Source organism: Hypanus sabinus, chromosome 28 (assembly GCF_030144855.1).
Source record: "Hypanus sabinus isolate sHypSab1 chromosome 28, sHypSab1.hap1, whole genome shotgun sequence".
Taxonomy (NCBI): domain Eukaryota; kingdom Metazoa; phylum Chordata; class Chondrichthyes; order Myliobatiformes; family Dasyatidae; genus Hypanus; species Hypanus sabinus.
This window is the reverse complement of record NC_082733.1, coordinates 8,672,213-8,693,959: the sequence shown is the minus strand read 5'-3', so window position 1 is coordinate 8,693,959 and position 21,747 is coordinate 8,672,213. Positions and strand designations below refer to the sequence as shown.

Genomic DNA, 21,747 nt, shown 5'->3' with positions numbered 1-21,747 from the left:
CCATTCTTCTTAACAAAACTGCTCAAGCTCTGTCAGACTGCATGATCACTCAGGTTTTGAGGACGGCCTGCTCTGGGCAGATTTACAGCTGTGCCAAATTCTTTTCACTCAATGATTGACTTAACTGTTCTCCAAGAGATATTCAGTGACTTGGAAACATTTTTTGTATCTATCTCCTGACTTGTGCTTTTCACAATTGCTTGGAGTGTTCTTTTGTCACCTTGGTGTAGTTTTTGCCAGGATACTGTCTCACCAGCAGTTCAACCTTCCAGATGCAAGGAGTAGTTTCACTCCAGTCAATTGAAACCCCTTGACTGCACACAGGTGATCTCCATTTAACTAATCATGTGACTTCTAGAACCAATTGGCTACACCCATGATGATTTGGTGTGTCATGTTGAAAGAGATGAATATTTATACAATCAATTATTTTGTGTCTTATATTTATAATTAATTTAGATCGCTTTGTGGAGATCTGTTTTCACTTTGATATGAAAGAGTCTTTTTCAGTTGACATGTGTCAAAAAAAGCCAAATTAAATCCACTATGATACAATGTTGTAAAACAAAAACACATGAAAACTTCCATGGGGGGGGGGTAAATACTTTTTTATAGGTACTGTAGGTTTAAAGTTAGAGGTGACGTTTTGTAGGGGAGCTGAGAGTCGAGTTTTCTTGCACAGAAACTGATAAAGTGCCAGAGGAAGTGGCAGAATGGGATATAATTACTACATTTAAGACGCACATTTAAAAGGGCAAGGCTTGGACGAGCACAGTCCCAATGCTGGTAAGTGGGATTAGTGTAGATCGTAAGGGGTGTGATGGGTTGAGGAGCTGCTGACTGACTCTTTGACAAACAAGGAGGACAAGAGAAATGGATACATGGGGAAACCGTCACTTGTTGCACACCATCCTGTCTGGAAGATGCCCTTAGCAGATGTCCTAGGAGTACTTTCACCAGACATATTCCAACATTTCAAGACAGCTCACCGCTGATTTCTCAAGGGCATTGAAGGATGGGCAATACATACTTCCTTTGAAGTGACCTCCCGTTCCTGTCAAATGGAATAAGAAAAGCAGTCATAACCACTTTTCATTGAAGTGTGTGTGTGTTTTACATGAGTCTTTATATGATGTTAAGGCTAGAGGATATACTTAGCTTTGAACTGGATCTTAGGCAAAGCTTTATTTACTTGGTGGTTAACATTCGGAACATTTTGCTGCAGGGGAAGCCGCAGGAACCTTTTGATATGAGAAAAGAGGTTTTGTAAATGGACTTTGAGTGCTTGAAGGTTGCTGCCACATCAAGTAGTGGTGGCAAACAACAGCAAGGCAGTGGGATGAGGAGATGAAAGGCAAAGGAATGGCAGTAACTGCTGTGAAATTCTCTACTGCCAATAAACATTGTGCCAACCTTTTCTTTTCACAGGGGAGTAAGGGCCACTACAGGTACCACTGGCAGAGCCACAATGTCAAACAGAGCGGAGTCGATGACATGGTGCTGCTCTCGAAGATCACTGAAGACAGCATTGTCGATAATCTCAAGAAGCGATACATGGATGATTATATTTTTGTATCCTTTCAAAGCCTAGTTTGGGAAGCAGAGAAAGCATTTATGAAGATGGGAGGGGGGGGGGGGGCAAAACTTACTCTATGCTCCTGGATTAACTAGGAATGTCCCTAGGTGTCCTATTGTCATTACAAGCCATCACAGTGTGTGCCGATAACCCCATTAACTGGCCTGTACTAGAGCTGGAAAGGAAAATGAAGGAACCATAGCGACCTGAACACTCCTACTTGAGTTTCCTCTGTAGAAACTAAAGAACACAGGAGCTCTGAATCCGGCTCTTGCAATCTGTTCCGGGGCTGCACGAAACCCATTTGCCGACATTAGAACTGTCTATCGATCATATCTAAGCATCTGTCTAAATCCACAGGCACTTGGAGATCCTCATCCATCAGCTCCTTGGACAAACGTTCTGTGGTCTGTGGCTGGCCAGGATACGATATCCCTGCAGTACAAATTTATGGGAACATCTCTGCAACTGTGGTTTCACAAATTGAATTGATTGGCTGCGTGTTCAATTCCACGATGACAATATTGGGCTCAAGTCACGAGGACTTTTGGCTACTGAGCAAAAGTTATTAATGGTCTTACAGTGTCCTACATTATTTCTGGCCCTATTCGGACTAAGCTTTTCCAACTCATTCAGAAGTAGATTTTGATGCAAAATCACTTCCATTTATTTACGGCACCAATTAAAATGATACCTAGGACTGTCGGGAGGAGAGTTGGTGATGCTTTTGTTCTGAGCGTGAAATTCTCTTCCCTCATCTCCTTGAATCCCCGATGAAAGGAAGTGATTTGTGCTGTAGGCTTTGTGACGGGCAGTAATCTGGCTCATCTGCTTACCTGCTGACAGAGAATTTTGTTCAAACCAATTGTGACAATGAAGAGCTGAGCTCTGCAGAACACAGTCCCCGTTCCTGTCACTGTTTCCGGCACACAGTTGCTGTTTCCATCACTGTTTCTGGCACACAGTCCCCATTCCTGTCACTGTATCCGGCACACAGTTGCTGTTTCCATCACCGTTTCCAGCACACAGTCGCCGTTCCCAGCACCAGTCCCAGTTGCCGTCACCATTCCCAGCACCAGTCGCCGTTCCCGTCACCGTTCCTGGCACCAGTCCCAGTTGCCGTCACCGTTTCCAGCACACAGTCGCCCTTCCCGTCACCGTTCCTGGCACAGTCCCCGTTCTCTTTAACATTTCAGATATGCCAATCTGACAGCTTGATCCCACCCATTCTCCTAACATGGACCTTCCCCACTAATCAGAGAAAGGATTTGGAAACCAGGCATATTGTTTTCCTCCCAAACTGGAAAGGGGATGGAGAAAGGAGGGTTAAAACTACTCCTAAGATTCCTACAACCAACCCAACTGGAAATGGTGACAGGAACAGGGCCTGTGTGCTGGGGGTATCATTTGGAACTCGGATAAGTAGTCATTCTCACTTGTACCAGGCGTGCAACGTGGGCAAGCGATACTGGTGTATCAACGTGGGCACTGGTAAGACATGGCAATGCTTTGCGGCAGCTAACAAAACGTAATAATTCCACTGAATATACTTTTTGGGGACTATGACCATTGTAATCTGCAAGCCGTTGTGAAACGTGCTTTTGAACCATCTATATGACCTGAAGGATTTGGTGAGCTTGCCTCTACAGATTTCAGGAACAGCCACGACAGCCATTGCTAGGATGCACTTGGGGCTAGACTGAAACTTCGAGCCTGATTGAAGTGGCAGGGTCCAGGCCCAAGAGCGGATAATAAACCGATGCTTAGTGAATTTAAGTGCTGAGCCAGATTAAAAAGGTTAAGGCCTCTAGGCCGGGAGTGAAGCATGAACTGCTGTGTGAGACTTCACTCACCTCAGCGCAGAACCTGGCTCCACAGCTGTGGTCTGCAGCCTGCGTTAGAGTCAAAATCAAGTCTATTATCTCTGACATATTATGAAATGTATTAGTTTGCGACAGCAGAACAATGTAATACATTAAAAAAATCTGTAAGCTATAACAAAAATATAAAAAGTAAGTGTGTGCAAAAGGAGAGTGAAATAGTGAGATTTCATGGACCATTCAGAACTCTGACGGTGGAAGGGAAGAAGCTATTTCTAAAACATTGATTGTGTGTCTTCAGGCTCTAGATGGTAGTAATGAGGAGAGGACGTATCCTGGTGATGGGTTCTTGATGATGGTTGCCAACTTCATAAGGAATGGCTTTCTGAAGATGTCCTTGATGGTGGGAAGGCGAGTGCTGATGATGGAGCTGGGAGAGGGGACAACCCTCGGTCCTGTGCTGTGGCCCCTCCATACTGGAAGGTGATGTAACTAGTCAGACTGCTCTCCACGCTACTCCAGTAGATATTCGCAAGAATCTTTGATGGCATACTTTTACAATCCTTGTTTGGGCAGGAGTTGATTCTGGCCTCTCCAGGCACTTCACCACAGTAGATGTGAATGCAGCTGGGCGATGTTGGTTGAGGCAGCTCACTCTGCTCTTGTTGGACACAAATTGGATCCCTTTTGAAGCAAGAGGCAACCTCTGACTACAGCAGAACACTGCAGCACCTATCGGGTAGATCAACAGGGCCTGATGCCTTGCCAAGGATCACCTTCGTGGAAGATATTCTGACGCCAGCCTCTGAGACAGACATCACAGGGTCACCGACTACTGCACGGAACTGCTCAGCTCGAGTTTTGTTCTCCCCATCAAACCCTACAATAAAGGCATTGAACTCATCTGGGACTGTAGCAAGTACAGAGGAAGCCTAACTTCATAAGTGACTGCGGTGCTTCACTCTCTGGTGAGCCGAACATCTTTTGTGCATGCATTGAGAGGGAAAATAAAACTATTGTCCTTATTCTGATCTGGGATGTGGGTATTGTGTAGTGGTGGGGTGGGGGGAAAGTCAGTCCAACATGTACAAAGATTTGTCTGTCATTTTATCTGCCAAATTAGTCTTTGGGAATGGCACGTTGTTACAAAATTCTCAGTGAAATCAAAGCATGGGTTGCATGATGGGTCTTCCCCTGCCTAAGCAGACTAGAACTAAGGTCACAGTCTCAACATAGCAGGTAGACTTGATTAGAGAGAAAAAAAACTTTATTCAGAATGTTTGGCATCGTCTGTCCTGAAGGGCAATGGGTGATGATCATATTATCACAAGCCTGGCTGGAAGATTTGGAGATCCTGAGATGCCCAGTCATCAAGATCTCCCTCTCGGCTTCACCAGTGTAGTTGAAAGGAAAGCTTATGAAGCAATACGTTTGGCACCGGCTTGGCTGCTGGAGCTGCCGGAAGGATGTTCAGTGAGGTCCAGCCGCCTTGGGGGCTCCACTCCGGATTTGCTGTCTGGGTTTACTCCCGAAGCCTTCATCTCTCCCGAGGCTGCCCACAAGACAGTGGGGCTTAGCTGGGGATTATACCCATAGCTGGGGATCTGGTTCATGGGCAACAGGGCGTGTCCACACACCGGTGGGCCTGCGTGCTATTATGTGTGCAGGGGCCAGACCTCCTCCCCATCATCTGTAGTTCAGCCTGAGTCCAAAAGGAGTTCAGTTTCCATGTGTCGCCTGTGAGGAGGCAGTACGTGAGGCTCGCTGCGGAGAGTGTGGTGAACTACAATTATCTGTCTGGACATGCCACCCCCCCCCCCCACCCCCCCATCAGTACGTGAGGCTGTTGGAGAGTCAGTACGTGAGGCTGTTGGAGAGTCAGTACGTGAGACTCGCTGTTGGAGAGTCAGTACGTGAGGCTGTTGGAGAGTCAGTACGTGAGACTCGCTGTTCGAGAGTCTGTACGTGAGACTCGCTGTTGGAGAGTCGGTACGTGAGGCTGTTGGAAAGTCAGTACGTGAGGCTGTTGGAGAGTCGGTACGTGAGACTCGCTGTTGGAGAGTCAGTACGTGAGGCTGTTGGAGAGTCAGTACGTGAGACTGTTGGAGAGTCGGTACGTGAGGCTGTTGGAGAGTCAGTACGTGAGGCTGTTGGAGAGTCGGTACGTGAGGCTGTTGGAGAGTCAGTACGTGAGACTCGCTGTTGGAGAGTCAGTACGTGAGGCTGTTGGAGAGTCAGTACGTGAGGCTGTTGGAGAGTCAGTACGTGAGGCTGTTGGAGAGTCAGTACGTGAGGCTGTTGGAGAGTCAGTACGTGAGGCTGTTGGAGAGTCAGTACGTGAGGCTGTTGGAGAGTCGGTACGTGAGGCTGTTTGAGAGTCAGTACGTGAGACTGTTGGAGAGTCAGTACGTGAGACTGTTGGAGAGTCAGTACGTGAGGCTGTTGGAGAGTCAGTACGTGAGGCTGTTGGAGAGTCAGTACGTGAGACTCGCTGTTGGAGAGTCGGTACGTGAGACTGTTGGAGAGTCAGTACATGAGGCTGTTGGAGAGTCAGTACGTGAGACTCGCTGTTGGAGAGTCAGTACGTGAGGCTGTTGGAGAGTCAGTACGTGAGGCTGTTGGAGAGTCAGTACGTGAGGCTGTTGGAGAGTCAGTACGTGAGGCTGTTGGAGACTCAGTACGTGAGGCTGTTGGAGAGTCGGTACGTGAGGCTGTTGGAGAGTCAGTACGTGAGACTCGCTGTTGGAGAGTCAGTACGTGAGGCTGTTGGAGAGTCAGTACGTGAGGCTGTTGGAGAGTCAGTACGTGATGATGTTGGAGAGTCGGTACATGAGGCTGTTGGAGAGTCAGTACGTGAGACTTGCTGTTGGAGAGTCGGTACGTGAGACTCGCTGTTGGAGAGTCAGTACGTGAGACTGTTGGAGAGTCAGTACGTGAGACTTGCTGTTGGAGAGTCAGTCCGTGAGACTTGCTGTTGGAGAGTCAGTACGTGAGGCTGTTGGAGAGTCAGTACGTGAGGCTGTTGGAGAGTCGGTACGTGAGGCTGTTGGAGAGTCGGTACATGAGGCTGTTGGAGAGTCAGTACGTGAGACTTGCTGATGGAGAGTCGGTACGTGAGACTCGCTGTTGGAGAGTCAGTACGTGAGACTGTTGGAGAGTCAGTACGTGAGACTTGCTGTTGGAGAGTCAGTCCGTGAGACTTGCTGTTGGAGAGTCAGTACGTGAGGCTGTTGGAGAGTCAGTACGTGAGGCTGTTGGAGAGTCGGTACGTGAGGCTGTTGGAGAGTCAGTACGTGAGACTCGCTGTTGGAGAGTCAGTACGTGAGGCTGTTGGAGAGTCAGTACGTGAGGCTGTTGGAGAGTCGGTACGTGAGGCTGTTGGAGAGTCAGTACGTGAGACTGTTGGAGAGTCAGTACGTGAGGCTGTTGGAGAGTCAGTACGTGAGGCTGTTGGAGAGTCAGTACGTCAGGCTGTTGGAGAGTCGGTACGTGAGGCTGTTGGAGAGTCAGTACGTGAGACTCGCTGTTGGAGAGTCAGTACGTGAGGCTGTTGGAGAGTCAGTACGTGAGGCTGTTGGAGAGTCGGTACGTGAGGCTGTTGGAGAGTCGGTACGTCAGGCTGTTGGAGAGTCAGTACGTGAGACTCGCTGTTGGAGAGTCAGTACGTGAGACTCGCTGTTGGAGAGTCAGTACGTGAGGCTGTTGGAGACTCAGTACGTGAGGCTGTTGGAGAGTCGGTACGTGAGGCTGTTGGAGAGTCAGTACGTGAGACTCGCTGTTGGAGAGTCAGTACGTGAGGCTGTTGGAGAGTCAGTACGTGAGGCTGTTGGAGAGTCGGTACGTGAGGCTGTTGGAGAGTCAGTACGTGAGACTTGCTGTTGGAGAGTCGGTACGTGAGACTCGCTGTTGGAGAGCCGGTACGTGAGACTGTTGGAGAGTCAGTACGTGAGGCTGTTGGAGAGTCAGTACGTGAGGCTGTTGGAGAGTCGGTACGTGAGGCTGTTGGAGAGTCAGTACGTGAGACTGTTGGAGAGTCGGTACGCGAGGCTGTTGGAGAGTCAGTACGTGAGACTCGCTGTTGGAGAGCCAGTACGTGAGGCTGTTGGAGAGTCAGTACGTGAGGCTGTTGGAGAGTCAGTACGTGAGGCTGTTGGAGAGTCAGTACGTGAGGCTGTTGGAGAGTCAGGACGTGAGACTCGCTGTTGGAGAGTCAGTGCGTGAGACTGTTGGAGAGTCGGTCTGTGAGGCTGTTGGAGAGTCAGTACGTGAGGCTGTTGGAGAGTCGGAACGTGATGATGTTGGAGAGTCAGTACGTCAGGCTGTTGCAGAGTCGGTACGTGAGACTCGCTGTTGGAGAGTCAATACTTGAGGCTGTTGGAGAGTCAGTACGTGAGGCTGTTGGAGAGTAAGTACGTGAGACTCTTGGAGAGTCGGTACGTGAGACTGTTGGAGAGCCGGTACGTGAGGCTGTTGGAGAGTCAGTACGTGAGACTGTTGGAGAGTCAGTACGTGAGGCTGTTGGAGAGTCAGTACGTGAGGCTGTTGGAGAGTCAGTACGTGAGACTGTTGGAGAGTCGGTACGTGAGGCTGTTGGAGAGTCAGTACGTGAGGCTGTTGGAGAGTCAGTACGTGAGACTGTTGGAGAGTCGGTACGTGAGGCTGTTGGAGAGTCAGTACGTGATGATGTTGGAGAGTCAGTACGTGAGGCTGTTGGAGAGTCAGTACGTGAGGCTATTGGAGAGTCAGTACGTGAGGCTGTTGGAGAGTCGGTACGTGAGGCTGTTGGAGAGTCAGTACGTGAGACTCGCTGTTGGACAGTCAGTACGTGAGGCTGTTGGAGAGTCAGTACGTGAGGCTGTTGGAGAGTCAGTACGTGAGGCTGTTGGAGAGTCAGTACGTGAGGCTGTTGGAGACTCAGTACGTGAGGCTGTTGGAGAGTCGGTACGTGAGGCTGTTGGAGAGTCAGTACGTGAGACTCGCTGTTGGAGAGTCAGTACGTGAGGCTGTTGGAGAGTCAGTACGTGAGGCTGTTGGAGAGTCAGTACGTGATGATGTTGGAGAGTCGGTACATGAGGCTGTTGGAGAGTCAGTACGTGAGACTTGCTGTTGGAGAGTCGGTACGTGAGACTCGCTGTTGGAGAGTCAGTACGTGAGACTGTTGGAGAGTCAGTACGTGAGACTTGCTGTTGGAGAGTCAGTACGTGAGGCTGTTGGAGAGTCAGTACGTGAGGCTGTTGGAGAGTCGGTACGTGAGGCTGTTGGAGAGTCGGTACATGAGGCTGTTGGAGAGTCAGTACGTGAGACTTGCTGTTGGAGAGTCGGTACGTCAGACTCGCTGTTGGAGAGTCAGTACGTGAGACTTGCTGTTGGAGAGTCAGTCCGTGAGACTTGCTGTTGGAGAGTCAGTACGTGAGGCTGTTGGAGAGTCAGTACGTGAGGCTGTTGGAGAGTCGGTACGTGAGGCTGTTGGAGAGTCAGTACGTGAGACTCGCTGTTGGAGAGTCAGTACGTGAGGCTGTTGGAGAGTCGGTACGTGAGGCTGTTGGAGAGTCAGTACGTGAGACTGTTGGAGAGTCAGTACGTGAGGCTGTTGGAGAGTCAGTACGTGAGGCTGTTGGAGAGTCAGTACGTCAGGCTGTTGGAGAGTCGGTACGTGAGGCTGTTGGAGAGTCAGTACGTGAGACTCGCTGTTGGAGAGTCAGTACGTGAGGCTGTTGGAGAGTCAGTACGTGAGGCTGTTGGAGAGTCGGTACGTGAGGCTGTTGGAGAGTCGGTACGTGAGGCTGTTGGAGAGTCAGTACGTGAGACTCGCTGTTGGAGAGTCAGTACGTGAGGCTGTTGGAGACTCAGTACGTGAGGCTGTTGGAGAGTCGGTACGTGAGGCTGTTGGAGAGTCAGTACGTGAGACTCGCTGTTGGAGAGTCAGTACGTGAGGCTGTTGGAGAGTCAGTACGTGAGGCTGTTGGAGAGTCAGTACGTGAGGCTGTTGGAGAGTCAGTACGTGAGGCTGTTGGAGAGTCGGTACGTGAGGCTGTTGGAGAGTCAGTACGTGAGACTTGCTGTTGGAGAGTCGGTACGTGAGACTCGCTGTTGGAGAGCCAGTACGTGAGACTGTTGGAGAGTCAGTACGTGAGGCTGTTGGAGAGTCTCTACGTGAGGCTGTTGGAGAGTCGGTACGTGAGGCTGTTGGAGAGTCAGTACGTGAGACTGTTGGAGAGTCGGTACGCGAGGCTGTTGGAGAGTCAGTACGTGAGACTCGCTGTTGGAGAGCCAGTACGTGAGGCTGTTGGAGAGTCAGTACGTGAGGCTGTTGGAGAGTCAGTACGTGAGGCTGTTGGAGAGTCAGTACGTGAGGCTGTTGGAGAGTCAGTACGTGAGGCTGTTGGAGAGTCAGTACGTGAGGCTGTTGGAGAGTCAGGACGTGAGACTCGCTGTTGGAGAGTCAGTGCGTGAGACTGTTGGAGAGTCGGTCTGTGAGGCTGTTGGAGAGTCAGTACGTGAGGCTGTTGGAGAGTCGGAACGTGATGATGTTGGAGAGTCAGTACGTCAGGCTGTTGCAGAGTCGGTACGTGAGACTCGCTGTTGGAGAGTCAATACTTGAGGCTGTTGGAGAGTCAGTACGTGAGGGTGTTGGAGAGTCGGTACGTGAGACTCGCTGTTGAAGAGTCAGTACGTGAGGCTGTTGGAGAGTCAGTACGTGAGACTGTTGGAGAGTCAGTACGTGAGGCTGTTGGAGAGTCAGTACGTGAGGCTGTTGGAGAGTCGGTACGTGAGGCTGTTGGAGAGTCAGTACGTGAGACTGTTGGAGAGTCGGTACGTGAGGCTGTTGGAGAGTCAGTACGTGAGGCTGTTGGAGAGTCGGTACGTGAGGCTGTTGGAGAGTCAGTACGTGAGACTTGCTGTTGGAGAGTCAGTCCGTGAGACTCGCTGTTGGAGAGTCAGTACGTGAGAATGTTGGAGAGTCAGTACATGAGACTCACTGTTGGAGTGTCAGTACGTGAGGCTGCTAGAGAGTCGGTACGTGAGGCTGTTGGAGAGTCGGTACATGAGACTCGCTGTTGGAGAGTCAATACGTCAGGCTGTTGGAGAGTCGGTACGTGAGGCTGTTGGAGAGTCAGTACGTGAGACTTGCTGTTGGAGAGTCGGTACGTGAGACTCGCTGTGGGAGAGTTAGTACGTGAGGCTGTTGGAGAGTCAGTACGTGAGGCTGTTGGAGAGTCGGTACGTGAGGCTGTTGGAGAGTCAGTACGTGAGACTGTTGGAGAGTCGGTACGTGAGGCTGTTGGAGAGTCAGTACGTGAGACTTGCTGTTGGAGAGTCAGTCCGTGAGACTCGCTGTTGGAGAGTCAGTACGTGAGAATGTTGGAGAGTCAGTACATGAGACTCACTGTTGGAGTGTCAGTACGTGAGACTCGCTGTTGGAGAGTCGGTACGTGAGACTCGCTGTTGGAGAGTCAGTACGTGAGACTCGCTGTTGGAGAGTCGGTACGTGAGACTCGCTGTTGGAGAGTCAGTACGTGAGGCTGTTGGAGAGCCAGTACGTGAGGCTGTTGGAGAGTCAGTACGTGAGGCTGTTGGAGAGTCAGTACGTGAGGCTGTTGGAGAGTCAGTACGTGAGGCTGTTGGAGAGTCAGTACGTGAGACTGTTGGAGAGTCAGTACGTGAGACTGTTGGAGAGTCAGTACGTGTTGATGTTGGAGAGTCAGTACGTGAGACTCGCTGTTGGAGAGTCAGTACGTGAGACTCGCTGTTGGAGAGTCAGTGCGTGAGACTGTTCGAGAGTCGGTCTGTGAGGCTGTTGGAGAGTCAGTACGTGAGGCTGTTGGAGAGGCGGAACGTGATGATGTTGGAGAGTCAGTACGTCAGGCTGTTGCAGAGTCGGTACGTGAGACTCGCTGTGGGAGAGTCAGTACGTGAGGCTGTTGGAGAGTCAGTACGTGAGACTGTTGGAGAGTCAGTACGTGAGACTGTTGGAGAGTCGGTACGTGAGGCTGTTGGAGAGTCAGTACGTGAGACTCGCTGTTGGAGAGTCAGTACGTGAGGCTGTTGGAGAGTCAGTACGTGAGACTGTTGGAGAGTCGGTACGTGAGGCTGTTGGAGAGTCAGTACGTGAGACTTGCTGTTGGAGAGTCAGTACGTGAGACTCGCTGTTGGAGAGTCAGTACGTGAGAATGTTGGAGAGTCAGTACATGAGACTCACTGTTGGAGTGTCAGTACGTGAGGCTGTTGGTGAGTCAGTACGTCAGGCTGTTGCAGAGTCAGTACGTGATGATGTTGGAGAGTCAGTACGTGAGACTCGCTGTTGGAGAGTCGGTACGTGAGGCTGTTGGAGAGTCAGTACGTGAGACTGTTGGAGAGTCAGGACGTGAGACTGTTGGAGAGTCAGTACGTGTTGATGTTGGAGAGTCAGTACGTGAGGCTGTTGGAGAGTCAGTACGTGAGGCTGTTGGAGAGTCAGTACGTGTTGATGTTGGAGAGTCAGTACGTGAGGCTGTTGGAGAGTCAGTACGTGAGGCTGTTGGAGAGTCGGTACGTGACACTGTTGGAGAGTCAGTACGTGAGATTCGCTGTTGGAGAGTCACTACGTGAGACTCGCTGTTGGAGAGTCAGTACGTGAGGCTGTTGGAGAGTCAGTACGTGAGACTGTTGGAGAGTCAGTACGTGAGGCTGTTGGAGAGTCAGTACGTGAGGCTGTTGGAGAGTCAGTACGTGAGGCTGTTGGAGAGTCAGTACGTGAGGCTGTTGGAGAGTCAGTACGTGAGACTCGCTGTTGGAGAGTCAGTGCGTGAGACTGTTCGAGAGTCGGTCTGTGAGGCTGTTGGAGAGTCAGTACGTGAGGCTGTTGGAGAGTCGGAACGTGATGATGTTGGAGAGTCAGTACGTCAGGCTGTTGCAGAGTCGGTACGTGAGACTCGCTGTTGGAGAGTCAATACTTGAGGCTGTTGGAGAGTCAGTACGTGAGACTCTTGGAGAGTCGGTACGTGAGACTGTTGGAGAGCCGGTACGTGAGGCTGTTGGAGAGTCAGTACGTGAGACTGTTGGAGAGTCAGTACGTGAGGCTGTTGGAGAGTTAGTACGTGAGACTCGCTGTTGGAGAGTCAGTACGTGAGTCTGTTGGAGAGTCGGTACGTGAGACTCGCTGTTGGAGAGTCAGTACGTGCGGCTGTTGGAGAGTCAGTACGTGAGACTTGCTGTTGGAGAGTCAGTACGTGCGGCTGTTGGAGAGTCAGTACGTGAGGCTTTTGGAGAGTCAGTACGTGAGACTGTTGGAGAGTCGGTACGTGAGACTGTTGGAGAGCCGGTACGTGAGGCTGTTGGAGAGTCAGTACGTGAGGCTGTTGGAGAGTTAGTACGTGAGGCTGTTGGAGAGTCAGTACGTGAGACTCGCTGTTGCAGAGTCAGTACGTGAGGCTGTTGGAGAGTCAGTACGTGAGGTTGTTGGAGAGTCAGTACGTGAGGCTGTTGGAGAGTTAGTACGTGAGGCTGTTGGAGAGTCAGCACGTGATGATGTTGGAGAGTCGGTACGTGATGATGTTGGAGAGTCGGAACGTGATGATGTTGGAGAGTCAGTACTTGATGATGTTGGAGAGTCGGTACGTGATGATGTTGGAGAGTCAGTACTTGATGATGTTGGAGAGTCGGTACGTGATGATGTTGGAGAGTCAGTACTTGATGATGTTGGAGAGTCGGTACGTGAGACTCGCTGTTGGAGAGTCAGTACGTGAGACTCGCTGTTGGAGAGTCAGTACGTGAGTCTGTTGGAGAGTCGGTACGTGAGACTCGCTGTTGGTGAGTCAGTACGTGCGGCTGTTGGAGAGTCAGTACGTGAGACTCGCTGTTGGAGAGTCAGTACGTGCGGCTGTTGGAGAGTCGGTACGTGAGGCTGTTGGAGAGTCAGTACGTGATGATGTTGGAGAGTCGGTACGTGATGATGTTGGAGAGTCAGTACTTGATGATGTTGGAGAGTCGGTACGTGATGATGTTGGAGAGTCAGTACTTCATGATGTTGGAGAGTCGGTACGTGATGATGTTGGAGAGTCAGTACTTGATGATGTTGGAGAGTCGGTACGTGAGACTCGCTGTTGGAGAGTCAGTACGTGAGACTCGCTGTTGGAGAGTCAGTACGTGAGTCTGTTGGAGAGTCGGTACGTGAGACTCGCTGTTGGAGAGTCAGTACGTGAGACTCGCTGTTGGAGAGTCAGTACGTGAGTCTGTTGGAGAGTCGGTACGTGAGACTCGCTGTTGGAGAGTCAGTACGTGCGGCTGTTGGAGAGTCAGTACGTGAGACTCGCTGTTGGAGAGTCAGTACGTGCGGCTGTTGGGGAGTCGGTACGTGAGGCTGTTGGAGAGTCAGTACGTGAGACTGTTGCAGAGTCAGTACGTGAGGCTGTTGGAGAGTCGGAACGTGATGATGTTGGAGAGTCAGTACGTCAGGCTGTTGGAGAGTCAGTACGTCAGGCTGTTGGAGAGTCAGTACGTGAGGCTGTTGGAGAGTCGGTACGTGAGACTGTTGGAGAGTCAGTACGTGAGGCGGTTGGAGAGTCAGTACGTGAGGCTGTTGGAGAGTCAGTACTTGAGGCTGTTGGAGAGTCGGAACGTGATGATGTTGGAGAGTCAGTACGTCAGGCTGTTGGAGAGTCGGTACGTGAAGCTGTTGGAGAGTCGGTACGTGTGTTTCGCTGTTCAAGAGTCAGTACGTGAGGTTGTTGGAGAGTCAGTACGTGAGGTTGTTGGAGAGTCAGTACGTGAGGCTGTCGGAGAGTCGGTACGTGAGACTGTTGGAGAGCCGGTACGTGAGGCTGTTGTAGAGTCAACACGTGAGGCTGTTGTAGAGTCGGTACGTGAGGCTATTGGAGAGTCAGTACGTGAGACTCGCTGTTGGAGAGTCGGTACGTGAGGCTGTTGCAGAGTCAGTACGTGAGACTGTTGGAGAGCCGGTACGTGAGGCTATTGGAGAGTCAGTACGTGAGGCTGTTGGAGAGTCAGTACGTGAGACTTGCTGTTGGAGAGTCAGTACGTGAGACTCGCTGTTGGAGAGTCAGTACGTGAGACTGTTGGAGAGTCAGTACGTGAGACTTGCAGTTTGGAGAGTCAGTTCGTGACGCTGTTGCAGTGTCAGTACGTGATGATGTTGGAGAGTCAGTACGTGAGACTCGCTGTTGGAGAGTCAGTACGTGACGCTGTTGGAGAGTCAGTACATGAGGCTGTTGGAGAGTCAGTACGTGAGACTGTTGGAGAGTCAGTACGTGAGACTTGCAGTTGGAGAGTCAGTTCGTGACGCTGTTGCAGAGTCAGTACATGATGATGTTGGAGAGTCAGTACTTGATGATGTTGGAGAGTCAGTACGTGAGGCTGTTGGAGAGTCAGTACGTGAGGCTTTTGGAGAGTCAGTACGTGAGACTGTTGGAGAGTCGGAACGTGATGATGTTGGAGAGTCAGTACGTCAGGCTGTTGCAGAGTCGGTACGTGAGACTCGCTGTTGGAGAGTCAATACTTGAGGCTGTTGGAGAGTCAGTACGTGAGGCTGTTGGAGAGTAAGTACGTGAGACTCTTGGAGAGTCGGTACGTGAGACTGTTGGAGAGCCGGTACGTGAGGCTGTTGGAGAGTCAGTACGTGAGACTGTTGGAGAGTCAGTACGTGAGGCTGTTGGAGAGTCAGTACGTGAGGCTGTTGGAGAGTCGGTACGTGAGGCTGTTGGAGAGTCAGTACGTGAGACTGTTGGAGAGTCGGTACGTGAGGCTGTTGGAGAGTCAGTACGTGAGGCTGTTGGAGAGTCGGTACGTGAGGCTGTTGGAGAGTCAGTACGTGAGACTTGCTGTTGGAGAGTCAGTCCGTGAGACTCGCTGTTGGAGAGTCAGTACGTGAGAATGTTGGAGAGTCAGTACATGAGACTCACTGTTGGAGTGTCAGTACGTGAGGCTGCTAGAGAGTCGGTACGTGAGGCTGTTGGAGAGTCGGTACATGAGACTCGCTGTTGGAGAGTCAATACGTCAGGCTGTTGGAGAGTCGGTACGTGAGGCTGTTGGAGAGTCAGTACGTGAGACTTGCTGTTGGAGAGTCGGTACGTGAGACTCGCTGTGGGAGAGTTAGTACGTGAGGCTGTTGGAGAGTCAGTACGTGAGGCTGTTGGAGAGTCGGTACGTGAGGCTGTTGGAGAGTCAGTACGTGAGACTGTTGGAGAGTCGGTACGTGAGGCTGTTGGAGAGTCAGTACGTGAGACTTGCTGTTGGAGAGTCAGTCCGTGAGACTCGCTGTTGGAGAGTCAGTACGTGAGAATGTTGGAGAGTCAGTACATGAGACTCACTGTTGGAGTGTCAGTACGTGAGACTCGCTGTTGGAGAGTCGGTACGTGAGACTCGCTGTTGGAGAGTCAGTACGTGAGACTCGCTGTTGGAGAGTCGGTACGTGAGACTCGCTGTTGGAGAGTCAGTACGTGAGGCTGTTGGAGAGCCAGTACGTGAGGCTGTTGGAGAGTCAGTACGTGAGGCTGTTGGAGAGTCAGTACGTGAGGCTGTTGGAGAGTCAGTACGTGAGGCTGTTGGAGAGTCAGTACGTGAGGCTGTTGGAGAGTCAGTACGTGAGACTGTTGGAGAGTCAGTACGTGAGACTGTTGGAGAGTCAGTACGTGTTGATGTTGGAGAGTCAGTACGTGAGACTCGCTGTTGGAGAGTCAGTACGTGAGACTCGCTGTTGGAGAGTCAGTGCGTGAGACTGTTCGAGAGTCGGTCTGTGAGGCTGTTGGAGAGTCAGTACGTGAGGCTGTTGGAGAGGCGGAACGTGATGATGTTGGAGAGTCAGTACGTCAGGCTGTTGCAGAGTCGGTACGTGAGACTCGCTGTGGGAGAGTCAGTACGTGAGGCTGTTGGAGAGTCAGTACGTGAGACTGTTGGAGAGTCAGTACGTGAGACTGTTGGAGAGTCGGTACGTGAGACTGTTAGAGAGTCAGTACGTGAGGCTGTTGGAGAGTCAGTACGTGAGACTCGCTGTTGGAGAGTCGGTACGTGAGACTCGCTGTTGGAGAGTCAGTACGTGAGGCTGTTGGAGAGTCAGTACGTGAGACTGTTGGAGAGTCGGTACGTGAGGCTGTTGGAGAGTCAGTACGTGAGACTTGCTGTTGGAGAGTCAGTACGTGAGACTCGCTGTTGGAGAGTCAGTACGTGAGAATGTTGGAGAGTCAGTACATGAGACTCACTGTTGGAGTGTCAGTACGTGAGGCTGTTGGTGAGTCAGTACGTCAGGCTGTTGCAGAGTCAGTACGTGATGATGTTGGAGAGTCAGTACGTGAGACTCGCTGTTGGAGAGTCGGTACGTGAGGCTGTTGGAGAGTCAGTACGTGAGACTGTTGGAGAGTCAGGACGTGAGACTGTTGGAGAGTCAGTACGTGTTGATGTTGGAGAGTCAGTACGTGAGGCTGTTGGAGAGTCAGTACGTGAGGCTGTTGGAGAGTCAGTACGTGTTGATGTTGGAGAGTCAGTACGTGAGGCTGTTGGAGAGTCAGTACGTGAGGCTGTTGGAGAGTCGGTACGTGACACTGTTGGAGAGTCAGTACGTGAGACTCGCTGTTGGAGAGTCAGTACGTGAGACTCGCTGTTGGAGAGTCAGTACGTGAGGCTGTTGGAGAGTCAGTACGTGAGACTGTTGGAGAGTCAGTACGTGAGGCTGTTGGAGAGTCAGTACGTGAGGCTGTTGGAGAGTCAGTACGTGAGGCTGTTGGAGAGTCAGTACGTGAGGCTGTTGGAGAGTCAGTACGTGAGACTCGCTGTTGGAGAGTCAGTGCGTGAGACTGTTCGAGAGTCGGTCTGTGAGGCTGTTGGAGAGTCAGTACGTGAGGCTGTTGGAGAGTCGGAACGTGATGATGTTGGAGAGTCAGTACGTCAGGCTGTTGCAGAGTCGGTACGTGAGACTCGCTGTTGGAGAGTCAATACTTGAGGCTGTTGGAGAGTCAGTACGTGAGACTCTTGGAGAGTCGGTACGTGAGACTGTTGGAGAGCCGGTACGTGAGGCTGTTGGAGAGTCAGTACGTGAGACTGTTGGAGAGTCAGTACGTGAGGCTGTTGGAGAGTTAGTACGTGAGACTCGCTGTTGGAGAGTCAGTACGTGAGTCTGTTGGAGAGTCGGTACGTGAGACTCGCTGTTGGAGAGTCAGTACGTGCGGCTGTTGGAGAGTCAGTACGTGAGACTTGCTGTTGGAGAGTCAGTACGTGCGGCTGTTGGAGAGTCAGTACGTGAGGCTTTTGGAGAGTCAGTACGTGAGACTGTTGGAGAGTCGGTACGTGAGACTGTTGGAGAGCCGGTACGTGAGGCTGTTGGAGAGTCAGTACGTGAGGCTGTTGGAGAGTTAGTACGTGAGGCTGTTGGAGAGTCAGTACGTGAGACTCGCTGTTGCAGAGTCAGTACGTGAGGCTGTTGGAGAGTCAGTACGTGAGGTTGTTGGAGAGTCAGTACGTGAGGCTGTTGGAGAGTTAGTACGTGAGGCTGTTGGAGAGTCAGCACGTGATGATGTTGGAGAGTCGGTACGTGATGATGTTGGAGAGTCGGAACGTGATGATGTTGGAGAGTCAGTACTTGATGATGTTGGAGAGTCGGTACGTGATGATGTTGGAGAGTCAGTACTTGATGATGTTGGAGAGTCGGTACGTGATGATGTTGGAGAGTCAGTACTTGATGATGTTGGAGAGTCGGTACGTGAGACTCGCTGTTGGAGAGTCAGTACGTGAGACTCGCTGTTGGAGAGTCAGTACGTGAGTCTGTTGGAGAGTCGGTACGTGAGACTCGCTGTTGGTGAGTCAGTACGTGCGGCTGTTGGAGAGTCAGTACGTGAGACTCGCTGTTGGAGAGTCAGTACGTGCGGCTGTTGGAGAGTCGGTACGTGAGGCTGTTGGAGAGTCAGTACGTGATGATGTTGGAGAGTCGGTACGTGATGATGTTGGAGAGTCAGTACTTGATGATGTTGGAGAGTCGGTACGTGATGATGTTGGAGAGTCAGTACTTCATGATGTTGGAGAGTCGGTACGTGATGATGTTGGAGAGTCAGTACTTGATGATGTTGGAGAGTCGGTACGTGAGACTCGCTGTTGGAGAGTCAGTACGTGAGACTCGCTGTTGGAGAGTCAGTACGTGAGTCTGTTGGAGAGTCGGTACGTGAGACTCGCTGTTGGAGAGTCAGTACGTGAGACTCGCTGTTGGAGAGTCAGTACGTGAGTCTGTTGGAGAGTCGGTACGTGAGACTCGCTGTTGGAGAGTCAGTACGTGCGGCTGTTGGAGAGTCAGTACGTGAGACTCGCTGTTGGAGAGTCAGTACGTGCGGCTGTTGGGGAGTCGGTACGTGAGGCTGTTGGAGAGTCAGTACGTGAGACTGTTGCAGAGTCAGTACGTGAGGCTGTTGGAGAGTCGGAACGTGATGATGTTGGAGAGTCAGTACGTCAGGCTGTTGGAGAGTCAGTACGTCAGGCTGTTGGAGAGTCAGTACGTGAGGCTGTTGGAGAGTCGGTACGTGAGACTGTTGGAGAGTCAGTACGTGAGGCGGTTGGAGAGTCAGTACGTGAGGCTGTTGGAGAGTCAGTACTTGAGGCTGTTGGAGAGTCGGAACGTGATGATGTTGGAGAGTCAGTACGTCAGGCTGTTGGAGAGTCGGTACGTGAAGCTGTTGGAGAGTCGGTACGTGTGTTTCGCTGTTCAAGAGTCAGTACGTGAGGTTGTTGGAGAGTCAGTACGTGAGGTTGTTGGAGAGTCAGTACGTGAGGCTGTCGGAGAGTCGGTACGTGAGACTGTTGGAGAGCCGGTACGTGAGGCTGTTGTAGAGTCAACACGTGAGGCTGTTGTAGAGTCGGTACGTGAGGCTATTGGAGAGTCAGTACGTGAGACTCGCTGTTGGAGAGTCGGTACGTGAGGCTGTTGCAGAGTCAGTACGTGAGACTGTTGGAGAGCCGGTACGTGAGGCTATTGGAGAGTCAGTACGTGAGGCTGTTGGAGAGTCAGTACGTGAGACTTGCTGTTGGAGAGTCAGTACGTGAGACTCGCTGTTGGAGAGTCAGTACGTGAGACTGTTGGAGAGTCAGTACGTGAGACTTGCAGTTTGGAGAGTCAGTTCGTGACGCTGTTGCAGTGTCAGTACGTGATGATGTTGGAGAGTCAGTACGTGAGACTCGCTGTTGGAGAGTCAGTACGTGACGCTGTTGGAGAGTCAGTACATGAGGCTGTTGGAGAGTCAGTACGTGAGACTGTTGGAGAGTCAGTACGTGAGACTTGCAGTTGGAGAGTCAGTTCGTGACGCTGTTGCAGAGTCAGTACATGATGATGTTGGAGAGTCAGTACTTGATGATGTTGGAGAGTCAGTACGTGAGGCTGTTGGAGAGTCAGTACGTGAGGCTTTTGGAGAGTCAGTACGTGAGACTGTTGGAGAGTCAGTACGTGAGGCTGTTGGAGAGTCAGTACGTGAGACTGTTGGAGAGTCGGTACGTGAGGCTGTTGGAGAGTCAGTACGTGAGACTGTTGGAGAGTCAGTACGTGAGACTGTTGGAGAGTCAGTACGTGATGATGTTGGAGAGTCAGTACGTCAGGCTGTTGGAGAGTCGGTACGTGAGGCTGTTGGAGAGTCGGAACGTGTGTTTCGCTGTTGCAGAGTCAATACGTGAGGTTGTTGGAGAGTCAGTACGTGAGGTTGTTGGAGAGTCAGTGCGTGAGACTGTTGGAGAGTCGGTACGTGAGACTTTTGGAGAGCCGGTACGTGAGGCTGTTGTAGAGTCGGTACGTGAGACTCGCTGTTGGAGAGTCAGTACGTGAGGCTGTTGGAGAGTCAGTACTTGATGATGTTGGAGAGTCAGTACTTGAGTCTGTTGGAGAGTCGGTACGTCAGGCTGTTGGAGAGTCGGAACGTGATGAAGTTGGAGAGTCAGTACGTCAGGCTGTTGGAGAGTAGGTACGTGAGGCTGTTGGAGAGTCGGTACGTGTGTTTCGCTTTTGGAGAGTCAGTACGTGAGGTTGTTGGAGAGTCAGTACGTGAGGTTGTTGGAGAGTCAGTACGTGAGACTGTTGGAGAGTCGGTACGTGAGACTGTTGGAGAGCCGGTACGTGAGGCTGTTGGAGAGTCGGTACGTGTGGCTGTTGTAGAGTCGGTACGTGAGACTCGCTGTTGGAGAGTCGGTACGTGAGGCTGTTGGAGAGTCAGTACGTGAGACTGTTGGAGAGTCGGTACGTAAGGCTGTTGGAGAGTCAGTACGTGAGGCTGTTGGAGAGTCAGTCCGTCAGAATCGCTGTTGGAAAGTCAGTACGTGAGACTGTTGGAGAGTCAGTTCGTGAGGCTGTTGCAGAGTCAGTACGTGAGGCTGTTGGAGAGTCAGTACGTGAGGCTGTTGGAGAGTCAGTACGTGAGTCTGTTGGAGAGTCTGTACGTGAGACTCGCTGTTGGAGAGTCAGTACGTGAGGCAGTTTGAGAGTCAGTACGTGAGACTGTTGGAGAGTCAGTACGTGAGACTGCTGGAGAGTCAGTACTTGATGATGTTGGAGAGTCAGTACGTGAAGCAGTTGGAGAGTCAGTACGTGAGACTGTTAGAGAGTCAGTACGTGAGACTGTTGGAGAGTCAGTACGTGAGGCTGTTGGAGAGTCAGTACGTGAGACTCGATGTTGGAGAGTCAGTACGTGAGTCTGTTGGAGAGTCGGTACGTGAGACTCGCTGTTGGAGAGTCAGTACGTGCGGCTGTTGGAGAGTTAGTACGTGAGGCTGTTGGAGAGTCAGTACGTGAGACTCGCTGTTGGAGAGTCTGTACTTGATGATGTTGGAGAGTAAGTACGTGAGGCTGTTGGAGAGTCAGTACGTGAGGCTATTGGAGAGTCAGTACGTGAGACTCGCTGTTTGAGAGTCGGTACGTGAGACTCGCTGTTGGAGAGTCGGTACGTGAGACTCGCTGTTGGAGAGTCAGTACTTGATGTTGGAGAGTCAGTACGTGAGGCTGTTGGAGAGTCAGTAGGTGAGACTGTTGGAGAGTCAGTACGTGAGACTGTTGGAGAGTCAGTACGTGAGGCTGTTGGAGAGTCAGTACGTGAGGCTGTTGGAGAGTCAGTACGTGATGATGTTGAAGAGTCAGTACGTGAGGCTGTTGGAGAGTCGGTACGTGAGTTTGTTGGAGAGTCAGTACGTGAGGCTGTTGGAGAGTCAGTACTTGATGATGTTGGAGAGTCAGTACGTGAGGCTGTTGGAGAGTCAGTACGTGATGATGTTGGAGAGTCGGTACGTGAGACTGTTGGAGAGTCAGTACGTGCTGATGTTGGAGAGTCAGTACGTGAGGCTGTTGGAAAGTCAGTACGTGAGACTGTTGGAGAGTCAGTACGTGAGGCTGTTGGAGAGTCAGTA

The 21,747-nt window shown here is 51.4% G+C and overlaps 1 protein-coding gene across 4 annotated transcripts in view; it reads left to right on the top strand.

The window, feature by feature from the left end:
* Positions 1–21,747, top strand: part of myo1ea (myosin IEa) — a 376,197-nt gene that overhangs the window by 75,370 nt on the left and 279,080 nt on the right. For 2 of the 4 annotated variants that reach the window (XM_059952573.1, XM_059952572.1), the window contains exon 2: positions 1,429–1,572. In XM_059952573.1, the coding sequence (XP_059808556.1) occupies positions 1,429–1,572 (144 nt within the window). Of the gene's footprint in view, positions 1–1,428; positions 1,573–1,643; positions 4,365–21,747 lie in introns of those variants that run through there. The other 2 variants (XM_059952575.1, XM_059952574.1) reach the window with 2 other exon arrangements.